Source organism: Artemia franciscana, chromosome 4 (genome assembly GCF_032884065.1).
Source record: "Artemia franciscana chromosome 4, ASM3288406v1, whole genome shotgun sequence".
NCBI lineage: Eukaryota > Metazoa > Arthropoda > Branchiopoda > Anostraca > Artemiidae > Artemia > Artemia franciscana.
The window spans coordinates 25,785,088-25,802,758 of record NC_088866.1 but is presented as its reverse complement, the minus strand read 5'-3'; the positions used below and the strand labels follow the sequence as shown (position 1 = coordinate 25,802,758).

The following is a 17,671-nucleotide window of genomic DNA, read 5'->3' as shown; positions in this document are numbered from 1 at the left end:
ACAGCTACGCACGCTCCTCCTCCAACCTAATCTATTTAAAGCCTCCCTCTTTACACCCTCCCAGGAAGTTCCCATTTCCTTTAAATCTTTATTTATGACATCCTCCCAACCCAGACAAGGACGACCTGCTTTCCGTGTAGCCCCAGAAGGTTGGCCAATAAGGACAATCTTCGGTAATCTGTCATCCTTCATCCGTAGAACGTGGCCTAGCCATCTCAACCTTTCTTTCATTATAGCCCCAGAAAGCGGGATTGAACCACACTTTTCGTACAAACTATTGTTTGAAATACGGTCAGTCACCCGGGTACCCAGAACAATCCGTAGGCAATTTCTCTGGAAAACATCTAGTAAATTTTCATCTGCTTTTCGGAGTGCCCATGCTTCAGAGCCATATTTGACCACTGTCATCACTGTAGCTTCCAATATTCTAATCTTGGTTTGTAGGCTTATCTTTCTATTCTTCCAAACTTTTTTTAACTGTGAAAAAACACCCTGAGCTTTAGCTATTCTACTTTTAACATCTTCACTGCTCCCACCATCTTTACTAATAATACTACCAAGGTAACTGAAGCTCCCAACCTGATCAATCTTTTCGTTACCTAATGTCACCTGTTCATCTTCACTTATTCCTAGCCTTAGTGACTTAGTCTTCTTAACATTAATTTTCAAGCCTATTTTAGCACCCTGAACTCGCAGAACCTCTAAAAATTCATTCATTTTGCTCACACTTTCATCTAATATGCTTAAATCATCAGCATAATCTAAGTCCAGGAGCGTTCTTCTTCCCCATTTGATTCCATGGTCTCCAATTGCCTTCCCTATGCTCCTTAAGACGAAGTCCATGAAAATGATCCATATAAAGGGGGATAGAACACAACCCTGCTTAACTCCTGATTTAATACAAAAACAGTCACAAACCTCATTTCCTATCTTAACCGTAGCAGTATTATTCTCGTACATAGCGCAAATCACTTTAATGTATTTTTCTGGTATACCATATAACGATAAGACCTTTGTTAACGCTGTTCTATCAACAGAATCGAAAGCTTGCTCATAATCGATAAAACTAAGGACCAAAGGTGTTTGACAACGAAGGGACTTCTCAATTATTAACCTAAGAGTGAAAACATGGTCGACACATCCTCTACCTTTTCTAAAACCGCATTGTTCTTCCCTTAAAACTTTGTCTACAGCATGTCTCAGTCTAAAAAGTATCATATTACTCAGTAATTTGCTACCTACAGAGACCAGACTAATGCCTCGATAATGACGACACTCACTCTTGTCACCTTTCTTATACAGTGGTTTAATTAAGGTTTTCCTAAAATCATTGGGTACTTCCCCTTTTTCAAAAATCATGTTCATAATCTTCAGTAGCTTATTCCTAACCTCAGAGCCACCATATTTAAGGAACTCATTAATCATACTATCAGCAACTGGGGCCTTACTATTTTTCAATTCTTCTAGTACTGTCGCTAATTCTTCCTCACTAAACAAATCTTCCTTCACATCCAAGGTATCACAAACATTTTCATTTTCATCTATATCTTTTCCTGCAACTGTATCTCGGTTTAGCACATTCTCAAAATGTTCCACCCATCTTTCTTTAACTTTTTCCTTATCACTAATTGTGGCCCCATTTCTATCTTTAACTGGGACTAGTCCGGATTGGCTACTCCCTTTCAATTTATTAACATGCCAGTATGATATTTTACTATTATGCCGTCTAGCCGCATCATCCAGATCCTCAGCAATTTAATCCATCGCCTCCATTTCACATCTCCTTAGTTCATATTTTAATGCTTTCTCCACTTTCTTTACATTCCTTTTGTTTTCATACGACCTATCACTCAGATAATTCTTATACAAACCCCTTCTACTCTCTATTAAACCTAAAGCTTTTTCACTAATATTCCTAGTTGCTGTCTTAGCACTCTTCCCTAGGACACCATCAGCAACTTCACAAATTGTTTTTTCTGAAATTATTCCATCCATATTCCACATTGCCAAATTTTAAACCCTCAAGTTTAGTACTCAACTGTTCCTGGAATTTTTTTCTCAAATTTTCATCCTGAAGTCTACCAACAGCATAACTTTCCGGGAGGGAGTTACCCTTCCGAAATTTCAGCTTTAAATTAACCTTAGACACTACTAGATGGTGATCTTTACTTTTAACATCAATAACGGCACTCCTATACACCCTAGTATCTTGTATTGATCCTGCTAGTCTTCTGTTTACTATAACATAATCAATAAGGTTTGCTGTCTTACCATCACTTGAATACCATGTCAACTTATGGGCCATTTTGTGACCAAACACCGTATTGGTTATAACTAGGTTGTTATACCTACAAAATTGTAAAAGCCTATAGCCATTACTGTTTTCATTTCCTACACCAAATTTACCTAGGCTAGGATACCATCTATCCCTATTTCTACCAACCTGGGCATTAAAATCTCCTAGCAAAAACACCATATTTCTACCTGGTACCCTGTCTATTTGCTCCTGTAACTGTAAGTAAAATTCATCTGAGTCACTAGTATCTCCATCAGTTGGTTCAATGGGGGCATATACTACTATAACTGATAACCTAAACTTTTTAGTCAGAAAATGAGCAATTAGTATTCTATTATTAATACCTTCCCAGCCTAAACAAGACTTAGCAGCTTCCTTATTCATCATGAGCCCTACTCCCTGTCTATGTACCCCATCCTTCCTGCCTGAGTAAACAAATTCTATGTCACCTAATTTCATGCTTCCTACCCCTGGGATATGAGTTTCTGAAACTCCTAATAAATCCAGTTCAAACCGTCTGAATTCGTCAGTTAAAATATCGATGCGATAATCATTTTTTAACATCGTAACATTCCAAGTTCCAATTTTCATGTTCTTTAAATCTTTGAAATTATTTTGGCCTCAAGAAAAGCAGTGATCCCGGATACCAATGCAGGATGGGGACCAACATATCTTCTCAAGTCTACACCGAAGCGCTTAAGCCGGCTTAGAACCGGACAGCAAGAAGTCCCTGGGACCTCAAGTAAGTTGGAGGCTTTGTGCAATCCTGGGCCCATCTTGGTCACAACATGGTTTTCAGCAGTTGGCGATGCTCTTCTATCAACAAGAGTCGAAATCCTGCACAGACAGTCCCAAGCCTATTACCCCCGACTCATTATATATTCATGCCTACAAATATTATGCTACTACGGGGAGGCAGCCCATAGTAGATAAATTAGCTAGGAAGAGGTTTTTCAGCCCGAAAACGCCCATCAAAACAAACCAAGCCCAGAAAATTATCCAATAATCAGAATCCCGTACGAGTGCTGTGTTGTTTACTAGGCTATAATTTCCTCGATGGGCGCCACACCTCAAGTGGGAGAAATTGACCGCAAGTTTCCCAGTCTTGCAGGTACCCCGAAAGGGTCGAGGCAGCCCTTTACAGAGGCCGTTGTCCATAAATCTGGATCTTACGCCCTGCCGCAGTTGTCCTCCTATAGAGGATCCTCCCACGATGGTGTTCTGCTTCACCATGCAATTTAACCCATTACTGGGAGAAGGTTTGTAACTCATCTGACGTGTGAACACGGCAGTTGGCCCTGCTGAGTGTACATTTGAGGGGCCTTCTTCCTCCTCCTCCTCCTCCAGTTTCAATTTACTTATTTGAAGCAATTTCACCTACAAAATTCTCATATGAAGAACCATATTCTGTTACAGCCAAATAACAGTCAGTAGGTTTATAATCATTGTAGCTGGTATCTTCACAGCGATGTCGTAAAACCAGACTGTCGTATTATTCCAGCAATTGAAGCGTAGACCAGATTCTTCTTCCCAAAGCACTTTAAAACCACAACGATACCAGTCTCTTAAATATAAACTGAAATCACGTTTAGGTTTTTTACAATCATGCCAGGGTAAGTGTTTTCCCATTGATCACATTTGTGACCATTCGGGCATAGGAAACCTTTAGTGTGAGAGTTGCAAACATCTTCAAGACAAGAATTGCAGTCTTTAATTTGTACTGTGTATCCTCTATGAAATTTACATGGATTACCTATTCTACACTTTTCATTATATTCAGTAGTGTTTAAAATCAAATGTACAGTTCTCACAGGATGACCAACTGCTCAATGTATACAAACATACTGGACAGGTGTAAAACATATCAAATGTTGAAACCGACCTGCGATCAATAAAATAAATGTCTTGTAGAGAAGTAACCGAGTGACGTCACAAAACTTGTTTAAACAAGTTTTTTCGATTTATTCTTGTTGCTCTACAAAATGGCCATCTAGTCAGTGGTTAAAAGCAAAATCGCAGTATCTTTTTGTTTTTATTTTTCAATTAATATATCAGTAAATCGAGTAAATACCTCTAGGCTACGACGTCAAAGTTTTATACAATCATCCGAAGACGGAGACTCATTTCTCATTATATCGTTAAGCATTCTTTTGAAGAGATGACTGTAGAACTCTAGAATCAAATTCCAAAATCACTAGATTCCGTATGATTTTTTTATTATTATTCTCAAATCCAGTCATTTTTAATCCTGACACTCTCAGTACCGATTATAGAATAACAATAGATCTCGCTAGTAGCAAACTTACTCCTTATTTATAGATCCATTCAGATCTTTGTCTTCAATATATTTCACTAATGCACTGAATCCGTCTTCTAATCTTTTATATGCAGCATGTTTATTTTTTCTGCAGAGCATAACTGTTTTTCCGACTTGAATTTGCTTAATGGTGTTGCATATTGTGCAAACATCTCGTCCCATTCTAGGTTTATCCGGCAACTCCTAGTAATTTTTACTGCAGCATTAGGCTCTCTAAGCTTTATTTCGCCATTGCTAGTGCCTTCAATATCTAATAGAGTAGAATCATCCATTGCTAGAGAATAATATCCTCGATTATAGTACGATGAAATCTTTCAATACTGAAGCAAATCAAGCAATCCATGCAAGATTGCGTTACCCCCAACGCCAATTACGTAAAATGCACTTGCATCTTTTAGAGAACCTTCTCTAATATGTAACAATCAAAGAAATCCTGATCTTATCCGTAGGTGTTTGAAAGAGAACACCCAAGCCCTATTACATAACAACCAAAGTAAACATTCCGTATGACGTAACAGACACCTTCATCATTTAGAAAACATTACCTATGACGTAACAGACACCTTCATCATTTAGAAAACATTACCTATGATGTAACATACAGCTGCGTCTTGAAGAAGTTAAAAAAAAGTGTCGGGACTGGGATTTAAAGGGATAGGAGCATTGTAAGAAGCCTTATGCTGTCACTATTATTGTTATTTTTCAACTTTTTTTTATTTCTTTTAATTCTTTTTCTGCGTTTTGGGGGCTGATTAATCGTATCAGGATAAGATAAAGGTTAAAGGTAATACTCTGGAAACATGAAATTAGTGCCAACTGTAGAAAGGTTGACTTGTACTGGAAGTTCACAGTGATACAGGCTGGGGATGGAAAACACAAGTCATTATTTCCAATAGACTTCGTCTGGGACCAACATATATTGTAGACTACATTTTTCCAGTTTACCTTTTGATGAATTTGATTGATAACTTGCCTACTAGACATAGGTCTGCGTCAGAAAGTTTTCCAGTCAGAGGTATCTTTAAGTGGTTTTTTTAAACTTAATTGAAATAACATGGACTCAGCCTCCTAGTCAGAGTAAAAAAAATCTAGGATGCACAGGACTCCTTATTTCAAATAAGTAAAATATTATTTTCTTTTTGTCCTTGTTTTATCCTGCTACAATAACTCAATTCACAGCCTTCCAAAACACGGAAAAAAAAATATAAAAATAAAACCTATATGATTGTCTACACCATATATTTTACCTGTGTTTTGGAATATAGGTAAACTATTCCATAATCCCTTCTTCTCTTCAATATTTTTATTTGTCTTACTTTCACTTTGACTGCTCAATTCTGTATATAGAAGGAACTTTCCGGAGAGTGTCGTCTGCTGGGGACAATCAGCCTACTTCTTCTCATAATGTTGCTGCTTTGTGTGCTCTGATTTTAAAGTTTCTAACTTCCAACTTGGCTCAGGCTGTACAAGTCTTTTTTCTTTTCTTTTAATGGAATTTAATGCTGAATCGATCTCTTATTATCAAACCATTTTTTCAAATGTTTGTTGTACTAGATATTTCTAATCTTTTTACTCTTTCTAGGGATACCTTGACCATCCTGTCTTAGATAAGAATGGCACACTTTACACATATTCAAGAGCGGACTCGATTATTTTTATTGGAGGAATGCCAAGATCAGGAACTACTCTAGCAAGAGCTATTTTAGATGCTCATAATGATGTAAGGTGAGAATTCTTCTGCTTCGGAATTATTCATATTTTTTAATTCCTGACAGCAAGGGCCTATGTGCTAAGAAAAAAAAACAGTAAACTTTTATTCTCAGTCATTGTCAATAATTTCACTGATGTACTGTGATTGTATATTTTTCTATACATGTTTACTTCTTTATCATTTAAAAAATCCTCTGTTTAATTATTAATTAGACCTACGTTGCCCGGGCAACGTGAAGTGTTGCGGCAACTTTTGTCTGGCTTCGCCGGCTAAAGTGTTGCAGGAGCAACAGTTTGGTTTTGTTTCTTCGCTATCGATCAGTGATCACATGATCAAAGGCTATTCCTCAGCGTTGAAAAAACAACAGCAAAATAGTATCGAAAGAAGGGACTAAATTGAATTTGCAGCCAGCTGAACTTTATCCTTTTCAATCGTAGACATCGTAACTATCTCATTGTTTTACATTCTCGTTTGTGCTTGTTTCTTCACTATCGGTTAAATGATGAAGTTGTCAGCCTATCGAAGTTTATGAAACGCTATGTTCAGACAAGAACGCAATCAGTCATCATATGACCAAAGGCTATTCCTCAGTGTTGAAAAGACAAAAACTACTAAATAATATCGAAAGAAGGGACTAAATTGACTTTGCAGCCAGTTGAATTTTATCCTTTACAATCGTAGACATCGTGACGGATGAAAACTTGGAACAATATCTTATATAATTTAGTTGGTATTCTAAAGCTATCCGTAACTTTTCAGGATTAAAATACCATAGGTGACACTAATTATTGCGAAACTACCTCCTTTTTTTACGTTACCGTTTGTACCCGTTGCGTAAACACTTAATTCTGTCAGATTTAAAGAGATCAAATACAATGTGCACCAATTTACACGAATTTCCAGCCCAAAGTGAACAGATTCTTACTTACAAGTCCCTCTCCCGTGATAGACATCAGGTTCGCTGGAATCAAATAAATGGGTACACCAACTAGCAAAAGTTGCAAACCTCTCATCGCTGAAGATGATTGTAGCCCAACAGCCGATTATTACTTACATTTATTACACTGGAACCAAATTGGTTTAACCATCAAATACACTAGAAACTAATAATAGGTACACCAACTATCAAAAGTGACAAACCCCTCATTGCCGAGGATGACTATGGTCTAACAGCCGTTTCTCGCCAAAGTGAACCGATTCCTACTTATAAGTCCCTCTCTCGGGATAGGCATCAAGTTCACCGGAAACAAATAAATGGGTACATCAACTAGCATAGTTGCAAACCCCTCATCGCTGAAGTTGATTGTAGCCTAACAGCAGATTATTACTTACAAGTCCCCTACATGTCTTACCACTGGAACCAACTTGTCTTTACCATCAAATACACTGGAAACAAATAATAGATACACCAACTAGCAAAAGTTGCTAACCCCTCATTGCCTAAGGTGATTATTACCTAACAGCCAACTGATGCTTACAAGTCCTCTATATGTCTCACAATTTGTATCGGCCTAGATTTCGTTTGAGTGTGTACCTTACTACTGAAGTTGTCAACCCCTTGAAACTTTCAAACTGGTATACCTCATGAAGGAATTTTGTACCAAAAAATGGATGTCATATACTTTGATCAGCTCATCAAGGGCTATCGATTGTCGTCGAAAAAAAAATTCTATCTGTCTTAGTTCAAAAGTTGATTTTATTTTGCCATAGGCCAACTTTCTAACATCACCACTTAGAAAGGATCAAAGGATAAGCTCCAATTTCTTTAGCAATGAGAGAACTTTTAAACTTTATTAGGCACATCTGACACCATTTCTCTACTGAAATCCCAATTTCGGAAAACCGAATGATAAACTCAGCTGAAATCACGAACGGAAATGGATAGAAACGATAGATGGCAGCACTTTCGGACCCGTGGGAAAATGCCACATTTTTGCTTCTGTAAATTTTTCTATTTATCACTCAAAGAAGATATATTGGCTGTGGGGCCGGGTAACTACCGCATATATTTAACACTTATAGATTTTAGTCCATCTTCAATTTGAAAGTGGTGCCTGCCTGCTTGCCTGCTAGAACGGAGCTTTCCACTCGAAAGTAGAAACATGCTTTGATGAAACGAAAGCTTGGCTGCACAACTTCAGATACTCCTCTCTGACATAGGCTATATAACTCCACTTCACTTCGCACACCATAGGCTCAGGCTCGTGGACAAGCAAAAACCATCCTTTTTGGCCCCAGGCAAGAGTTCTGCAGAGCTTTCCAAAATGTAATGTCTTATTCATCAATCCGGCCTGAGGTCCACACCTTCCGTAAAACCCGCAAAGGTTAGACCCTTACCAGTCTCCAGGAATAAGCTGATATCGGACAAATAGAAAAAAAAAACGGGACAAAACCAAAGTGTTGCTCTCGCAACATAATTGCTCTCACAACACAATTCGTTAGATTGATTTATTTGTGGTTTTTATGCTTTGATTGCAGCGTAGACAATTTTTGTGTCACATGAGGATCAACCAGTTTGTGGTACTTATATAAGTATGGAGTATTTTTGGCTACTAGTAGTCAAACCTTTAAAAGTTGGAGTGTCGGCATAAGATGATGCATCAAAATGATCATGCAACTCAATGGTAGGGGGTTTCAAGCACATACCTATGCATCAAATAAAAAAAGATGATGCCTCAAAATGATCATGCAACTCAATAGTAGGGGATTTCAAGCACTTACCTATATAAATGTGATATTTTGGTAAAAAGATTACAAATGTGTTTTTATTTTTTTTTTCCTTGTGGTTGTTTGTATCAAACCAATGCTCCTAGAAAATCAGGAGAAGGCTCATTTAAAACGGAATAACAGTTATAGTGCTCTTTTTGAGTAGCCAAAAGGATTGTGCCACGATAAAGTAGCTTTTCTGCTATTTTATAGCGACAAACTGCAGTTTTTTTCTGCAGTGGGCCCAATTGAAATTAAGTGAAAATTTTGAAATAGCCCATCAGTTTTAAAAGTATCATAATATTATATATTGAGCTTCCTGGTTTCAGAGACCCATAGTTTAACGACCCATGGTGACACATTTGGTGTGATCAAATGCACATAGGGTTTAGATGTTGATTGCTTTACTAGCCCACGTCTCTAAATCGTGTAAAAGGATGGACGGAAATAGCAACATGTGTATCCTTATTTTGTCTTAATTTGAAATTCCCTTTGTATTCAGACGGATTTGCTAAGCTGAACAAACATGCTAGTGAATACATTATCCTTACAACGTCTTTATACCAGCATCCAACATAAGGGTCAACAGGCAAATAGAGCTACTGGAATCGATTCACCAATTCTACAGAAGAGCCGTCAAGCATGATGTTTTTTTAATGAAACTATGCTTCACCATGACTTTGGCCTTAGATGAACTAATCTTTAGGCTCATCTATACTGATACGTTTGCTAGCTCTTTCAACAAGGACTGGTCCTCTGAGCATGCTTTTGAAAGAAGGGTGATATCGTTGCCATAAATTCTTGTCGGTTTTGGGAGAATCCGAACTGACCTCAGCACCACGTAAACTTATCCTTGCCCTTTCCACGGAATAGGGATGAGACGCACCCCTCCCTGTCTCCGTGACCTATAAAAAAATAGTAACAAGAGCTTTTGGTTAAATTAGATTTTAGCTCCAATATGAAGGAAAAACGCCGGAATGAACTCAATGAACCTCTCAGATACTTAATTTTTAGCCATAGTTTCGTATATTCCCTTGTGAAGATTGGGACAAACGGAGAATAGATTTATTGATCTAGTCAATAAACGGTTTTTTAGTTCATTTTTGGTGTTTTCCTCTGTGCTTTGTGATTTAATGAAGGACCAAAATTCGGTCGATAGTTCTCATTCCTAGTTGGAATTCTTCCTGATTTAATCCTGTTCTTCAGTTTTGGCTGTCTATGAATTGGCTTATCAGAATAATGGGAAAGAATTTCACTGTAATGCACAGAAGCAACATTTCTGTGATTGCTGCATTTGGCTTCATCCCCTTTCTTGAAGACTTTGACAACTATTGAGTTTCTCCTATCTTGAGCACCTGTGTGGACCTTCAAATAACAGGACTTGTCATATTGTGACAAATTTTTTCTTTAATATTTCCAGAAACAGTTTTCTTATGGAAAATAAGTTGTTTGCAAGTATAGAAAAAAAAAATTAGTTTTCATTAGGACTTTTGTAGAAAGGCCCTTTTCCTTAGGCCTTTTGTTTTAATACTGCCTGCATAGTTTCAACATTAGTTTGCAAGGAATAGGCGACATCTTAAAAAAAAAAAAAAAAAAGAAAAATCAGTATCGGTTGGAGTCGACCATCCGAGACCTTCAATAACGAGCCGAGGCCAGGAAATTTTTGGTAGCGTTTTATTGTAGTTTTTATCATTAAAAAAATCAATGGTTGAAATAACGTTTAAAAGTGAATCAATATATATAAATATAAAATCAGTTCTCAGTGCTGTATACTGTATACATTATTTGTAATTGTATTTTCTATGTATTTACTTGCTGTTAAAAAAAATCCTTAATGTTAAATGTTCTTTCTATTTTTTGTTTTTGTTTATTTGGCTGCTATGTAATTATTTCATAGCAGTATATCTGACTGACGTGTAATTATTTCATACAAAAAATTGCAAATATGACTTTCACATGGACAGCTTTATGCCTTGTCAAACCAGAACACAGGGGACTAGAGTTTCGGGCATCAGACACCTTCCCCCCGTGTGTATCTTTGCTTTGTACCGTAAATAAATGCAGAGCAACTCTCATAACTGTGTTAAAAGTACAAAACCAACATTATATTGATGATTACGCAAAATCTTGGAAGAATGGGGAAGGGAATGGGAAGGTATTATAAGATTATAAAAGTAAAAATCAATTATTTACGTTTAATGAATTTTTTCTTTGGGGAATTTCAGAAGAATTTGACATTGTATTAGTCTTTTTTTCTACTCACCTTAAAGCTTTGAAAAATTCATCTTTTTAGATGCGGGGAAGAGACAAGAGTAGTCCCAAGAATTCTTCAGATGAGATCACATTGGGCTAAGTCTGAAAAGGAAAGCATGAGACTAAAGGAAGCAGGTGTACATAAAGAAGTTGGTCATCTTTTCTTTCTCACTTTTTCTCTTTCCCCTTCTTTTTTTGCCTGTTGTTCTTCCCTATCTTTTTTTCGTTAACTCTATTTCTTTTCCCTTTTTTCTTCTTAAGCTCTTTTTCCTCTTTCTCTCACTTACAAATCTATGATCAATAAGCAGAGATGTTTTTTTTTCTTTTAGGAGTAAATTGTCAAAGTACTAAGCTTGAAGTTTCTTCGCTGATAATATTAGAATTTTTTTCAAATTAAAAGGTTTCATGAGCCAGTAACATACGTATTTACTGTAGAATGCAAGCTAGTATACAGCTGCTACAAGTTTGAGACAATTGTCAGTAGGTTAGCGAGTGAAAATTTTCTGTAGGAAGTACATCAAGTTCAAAGATTTGAAATAAATCTTAATAGATTTATCTCAAGAATTAAGCACTGCGTTCCAGGTTCATGATTACTTGGGATCAAGAAAAACTTTTTAAGGCAGACCAATGGTCTGCCTAGCGCAGGTACTGATCTCCTGATTTTCTGCCTTCGGTGGGAGTGCAATACGTAGCTGGGGAAACATGAAAGGCTTGAACAAATGTGTTTCTGTTTATGGAACATTGGAAGCAGTAGAGTGATGCTCTCGAGGAAGATGATTTGCCAGATGTGTTGTCCATACAAGAATGCAGAAAGAAGAATTTTTTTTAAATATTTTCTTCCAAAGGAGAGAATGTAAATCCTTTAAACTATTAGTATTCGAGATGCTAAATATCCATATGAATGGTAAATTATCAAAGGTATCGCCTACTTTTGCGGTTAAAGAAAGTTTTATATCTCACGCCAGAGCCGCGTTTAAAAAGTGGTATGGTCAAATTGACAAAATGAATCTGTCAAAATCACTATGAACTATCCTGTTTTGTTACATACTCTGTCGATATGGCGTGCGTTCGATCTGTTAAATGTTGTCACCACGTCGAAGACGAAAAAAAGATCATTTTTTTCTGTGTTGCACGGAAAATATGAATTCAAGTGGCATATTGTTTTGTTTTTTTAACTAAAAATAAAATTTCTTTAAAATACAATTTTTGACAGTTAATCAATTACTCAGCAGACAGTCGATAAATTCAATATGGAATAGTATAAAAGCATTATAACTGACAGATCAAAAGGTAAATGTCAACTTCGCATTGTATATCTTGTTATTCCTTCTCCCTTGAAACCTTATTGCACATTTCCTAAATTACTTTAAATAACGTAGATAACTTCGAAGACCACACTGCCTTTCCATGACGAAAGTAAAACAGTTCAAAATAGGGATGAAACCTTTTAATTGCTGATGATGAACACTGTATATGTGTTCGAAATATCCAGTCAAATAATTTTTATACATATTCACTGTCAATTAAAAGGTTTCATCCCTATTTTGAACTGTTTTACTTTAAATAACATAGTTATTTATAATAATATAGAAAAATAACTTTATGAAGTCTTTAACAAGCAAAATCAGGTACTAGATACCAATTAAAAATATATCATTTATTGAAGATTATTGTTCTGTTTGGCAAGAAATCGGTAATAACATTACTCTGATATTAAACGTCTTGCCATTTCTTTGCTACGATTGTAGAATCCCCGTATAGGATGAGAAGAAGTCGTTAGAAGTATTTAAAAGAAAATTACGGGTTCATGGGAGGGCATAAAGAGTTTTAGTTTGGAATAGATGGGTGTGCAGCAGGAGCGTGTATAGTTCCGTTGGTCTCAGGTGGCTGGGCTCTGCAGTGGGTTACCAATAGAAGTTGTAATAATCATAAAAATACTTAATTATCTAGATGACCCATGCTAGTCTTTTATCATTAGAAGTTGCTTGGATTCGATTTCACCGTTTTTTGACAGCTGTTAATTTTTAGAGATCGATCAAAATAGTTATCACAAAATTAATCACAATTGATAACAGAAATAATTGGTATAAAAAATGACAAAATATAATCCCAAATATTCTACCGTTCTTTTGTTTACTAAAGACATGTCTTGACTACGAAAGTCTTTGCGTCGGCCCTGTGGCAGATGGGATCATTCCATGGGTCACGTATCTATAGGCTGAAATGAATACACCGGACCTATAGATTCTCCAGCTAACAATTACTAGAAAATAAAAAAATAGACGAGAAAAGCGCATAAATGCAATAGCTGTCATTAAAAAAAAATTTAAGTATTTGAATTTTGAAGACGTAATATCCCATAACAAATGATATTTTTTCATGTTTTATGCTTATGTTGGCTCTTGTAACGAGGCCAACAACTTGTTGTGGATGAGGACCAGCGCCAAGAGGGGCTAATTATTTTTCTGTCAACCCAATCACCTCATTTGAATATGTGGGTCTCTACGCAGTAGGAAACTAGAAGCTGTGACGACTGTCTTGTGACCACTATTTAAAGTTTTTTTCTGAAGCCATCCTTGGAAATATCCCCAGAACTTTTTCCGTGTGTCGCTCGTGGCTCATAAGCACGTACTATGGTATTGTAAACAATGTACTGTATTGATTAATTTCTTTGTTTTCTTACCCTTTTAGTACAAAAAAAACGGAGTTTATTTTACAAAAGATTAAAGGAAAAAAATAAGCGTAAACATAACATTAATTACTGAACAACAAAACTAAGCGGATGAAAAGGGTAAAGGCTATAGACCTCATTTTGGACAAGCCTTTCACTCTGCTATTTAACTGAAGTACTAACATCAGTATATCAGTGCCCTATACCATAATATCATCAACACCGACAATTCAACGGGCTTCTATGTGACGATTTTGTGAGTAACAAAAGTTTCCTTGCCCACTCACTTGGTGAATAATTGTCCAGTAAACCCTTAGAGAGGTAGGGCACCTTATTTGGATGCTAACGGCAGCTCCTGCTTGATTTACTTGCGACTTCGACTCCGCATCACACGTTGGCTCTCGCGCAAGGGGTAGATCTCCGACAAGGTGGAAGGGTAGGATTAAGTCCTATAAATGGTTAAAATTACTGTTGGCAAGACTCCCTTCAAACCAGCAAATTAGTCCACCTAGGATAGCAGAGTTGTCTACGCTACCCAGTACACGACAGGGGGCTAAAGAAGAAGAAGAATTATGGTGAAATAGTGCTTCCTTTTCTGACCGAAGTGGTACATATGCTAAAAATTTGTGTATCTTTTTTGTATATTCGAATTATTGGGGAGTGAAAGAAAATAAAAAATTCAGAACATACTTTAATTTCAATAATTACGTTTTAAGATAGTTTGTTTTGCTTCCAACTGTTTATTGTTCGAAATCATGCGTTTTCACGGTTTAATATTATATTGGTTAAAGTGGTAACTTGGAAATAATATTGACTGTGGAGAAAAATTTTTCTCTCAAAAGCTTAGGAGCTTTGTCAATTTTTATTTGCCAAAAGTTTAAGAAATGTATGCATAGTTACAGCATCAAATAGTTTCTGAATCTGATAAGATCCAAAATTTCCTCAGTGTGCCTTAAAGATTCTTGGACTGAATTCTTTGCACTGTAGCTTTTTAGATTGAATAGTACTTTTGTTAATAACTATCTCTTATATGTTCATTGACAGCTTTTGTAATAGAAGCTGTAAATCTATTCTTCAGAGTATCTTTAAAAAAAAGTGTCATCTATTTTTGCAAAGGAAACAATATTTGGTATTATTTTTCGTTCGTACCTAACCACCATGCTTGAAGCTAATGGATGGAACCAAGCATGTTTGTGGGAATTTTTTTCAGGGGAGGAGTGGATGGGAAAATAATGAACAAATGAGAGGGGGATGTAACGGTAAAAAAGAAACTTCGTTTGATAATTTGAATAAGAAGTACCCAAAAATTCAAAAAAAGTTTGGGTTTTAGAGGGTGTTCCGATACATGCGTCCTTGGACTGGAAACTTCATTTAATTGTCTTTTAGACTGAACTTATTTTCTCATAATAAATGTTTTTCAGGTTTTAGATTCCTCTATAGCCGCTTTTATAATAGAAGTAATAGCCAAACATGGAGAGCCTGCCAAAAGATTGTGTAACAAAGATCCCTTCACAATGAAATCTGCTCTCTATCTTTCGGAGCTTTTCCCAAATGGAAGGTTCATCTTTATGGTCAGAGATGGCAGAGCAACAGTTCACTCAATTATTTCAAGGAAGGTATATGCCTATTTTTATATCTATATGCCAATCATGCTAGACGATCTAAAGCCAAATTGAGCAGCCATGACAATGAAAATTTTAGCGAATTAACAGAAGTAAAGCCAATGAAAAAACTTAAAAAAAAGTGGGAAACAAAACCGCCTAAAATGTGGATATAAACCAAGAAAGAGGAACAGCAAAAAAAAAAGATTACTGCACAAACTAGAAGAGAATCTAAGACCAAGAAAACTGAAAGGGATTAAAATCCAAAATATTAAGGCATTTATACCATCGCTACTCCTGAAAAAAGATCTAAGCAGTAACGAAATATATACTTTAAATTGCTTCTGTTCTTTCTTTAAAATCACTTTTTGTGTTATTTTAGATTTTAATCATTTTTACTTTTCTACGGTATTTTATTGTGTGGGGTTGTGGCAGACACCAAAAAATGTGCTACTTCTTCGGTCAAGGCCGAAGGCTGAGACCGAATCTGTTGATTTTTGAATTAAAATCAAGTTGCCATCAAGCCATAGCCGATTGGAGACAAAGCCAAGACAGGTAGTCTGAGTTAGAGGCAAAGCTGGCATAAGCCTTTTTCAGGATTGAGTCTAGCCCATGCGTGTATTTGTTTCTCTCTTTGTTTATCTTTTTAACTGTTCTTGAATTCTTTTTTTTGCTAGAGATGTCCCATACAATACGTGAATAAAACGATTCCAATAAGTGTTGACTATTTTGAAACAGTGCATAAGAATGTTAATGCTATGTAATCAATAACTGTTTTCAATCAAATGTGATTGCAAAAACCCTCAAAATAACTCAGAATCGGAAACCGTTCAACAGCAATTGAAATTAAACTTTTTTGAAAACAATTTCTGTTGTGGTTATTGATACAGTGACCTGTCTTGAGGTTTTTTAGGGTTTCTTTTCTATGTCACGACATACCAATATAGCCAAAATAGTTGTATAATTTGGCTCATTTGTCACTGCCTTGAAAGATATATGTATGTATATATATTGTAAATTTTATTTCATTGCTTGAATTTCCCTTGGTAAAGGCAAAAGTTCAGCGAAGCCAGGAACCAGCATTGATTTTACTAAATTGTTTCGCCTCGTTGTTGTAGTGGTTCAATTTGAAATTTGTAGAGATTCAAAGCGTCGTTTTGGTTTGATGATAGACGTCAGGTGTATCCTTTTTTATCTCAGGTTCTTATTTTTATCAATTGAATATGCTTTGTATAGATAATATGCATTCCTTTATTTTAAGTTTACACTAATTAAGTTATTCCTGCTATTTATGTTTTGGGTTGTTCTGTTGGATAATATGTAACGATACTATCTCATTGAAGCACATTTTGTTGTAGTATCTGTGATTGAAATAGCTATTTCCCTTTTTGGATTCTTCTTTTGAAAAAGCATTCCCTTACTATTTGTAATTAGTTCTTTTTGTTTCTTACTATTTCTTAGTCTTGATTACTGCTTCCTACAATTTCTGTCTAGTACTGTATTGCTCAATTTTGCGCATTAGACGCGATTTTTCAGGTCACTTTTCATAATCAGAGTGGTATTTTAGCTATGAATTTATCGCAGAATATTCCTTTGTGATGTTAGTTTTCGTTTTCATTTTTTAAAATTATGTTTCACTAATGTTTTGTGTAAATTTTAAATATTAATAATGATATTTCTAATATTTTACTTTGTATAGTCAATTATATACGTGTAAGTAATAGTTTAGTAATAGTCATAATAGTCTATAGCTATTAAGTCTTAGGCAAGCCCAGTTATTACACGCATTGAGAGCTGTATTTTGGCTCACCTTCATGTATGGCTATATTAGAAAATTCTGATTTGACAATCTCAACCCGAAAATTTTCAATCCGAATTTCAACCCGAAAAAAATTCAAAACCTGGCACTTTAGTGGTGGGCTAAAACTATAGGCCCATTAATATATAATAGACTGAAAGCAACCTTTGTTTTAACCATATCCATGTGCCTTTTTAGCTTTTTTCTTAGTTTTCAATGAAAATATCAAAAAAGATATTTTTCAAATCTAGAGTCCCCATTTCCTTTCCATCAGTAAAGGTTTTGAAAGGTTTCGTTCCAGGTGTTTGAGGAAGTTGA

General features: G+C 35.9%; 1 protein-coding gene across 3 annotated transcripts in view; it reads left to right on the top strand.

Annotated features, from left to right (window-relative positions):
* Window positions 1–17,671, top strand: part of LOC136026207 (protein-tyrosine sulfotransferase-like) — a 68,642-nt gene that overhangs the window by 14,952 nt on the left and 36,019 nt on the right. For all 3 annotated transcript variants that reach the window (XM_065702541.1, XM_065702540.1, XM_065702539.1), the window contains exons 2-4: window positions 6,196–6,338; window positions 11,324–11,432; window positions 15,376–15,570. In XM_065702541.1, coding sequence (XP_065558613.1) covers window positions 6,196–6,338; window positions 11,324–11,432; window positions 15,376–15,570 — 447 coding nt within the window. The remainder of the gene's footprint in view (window positions 1–6,195; window positions 6,339–11,323; window positions 11,433–15,375; window positions 15,571–17,671) is intronic.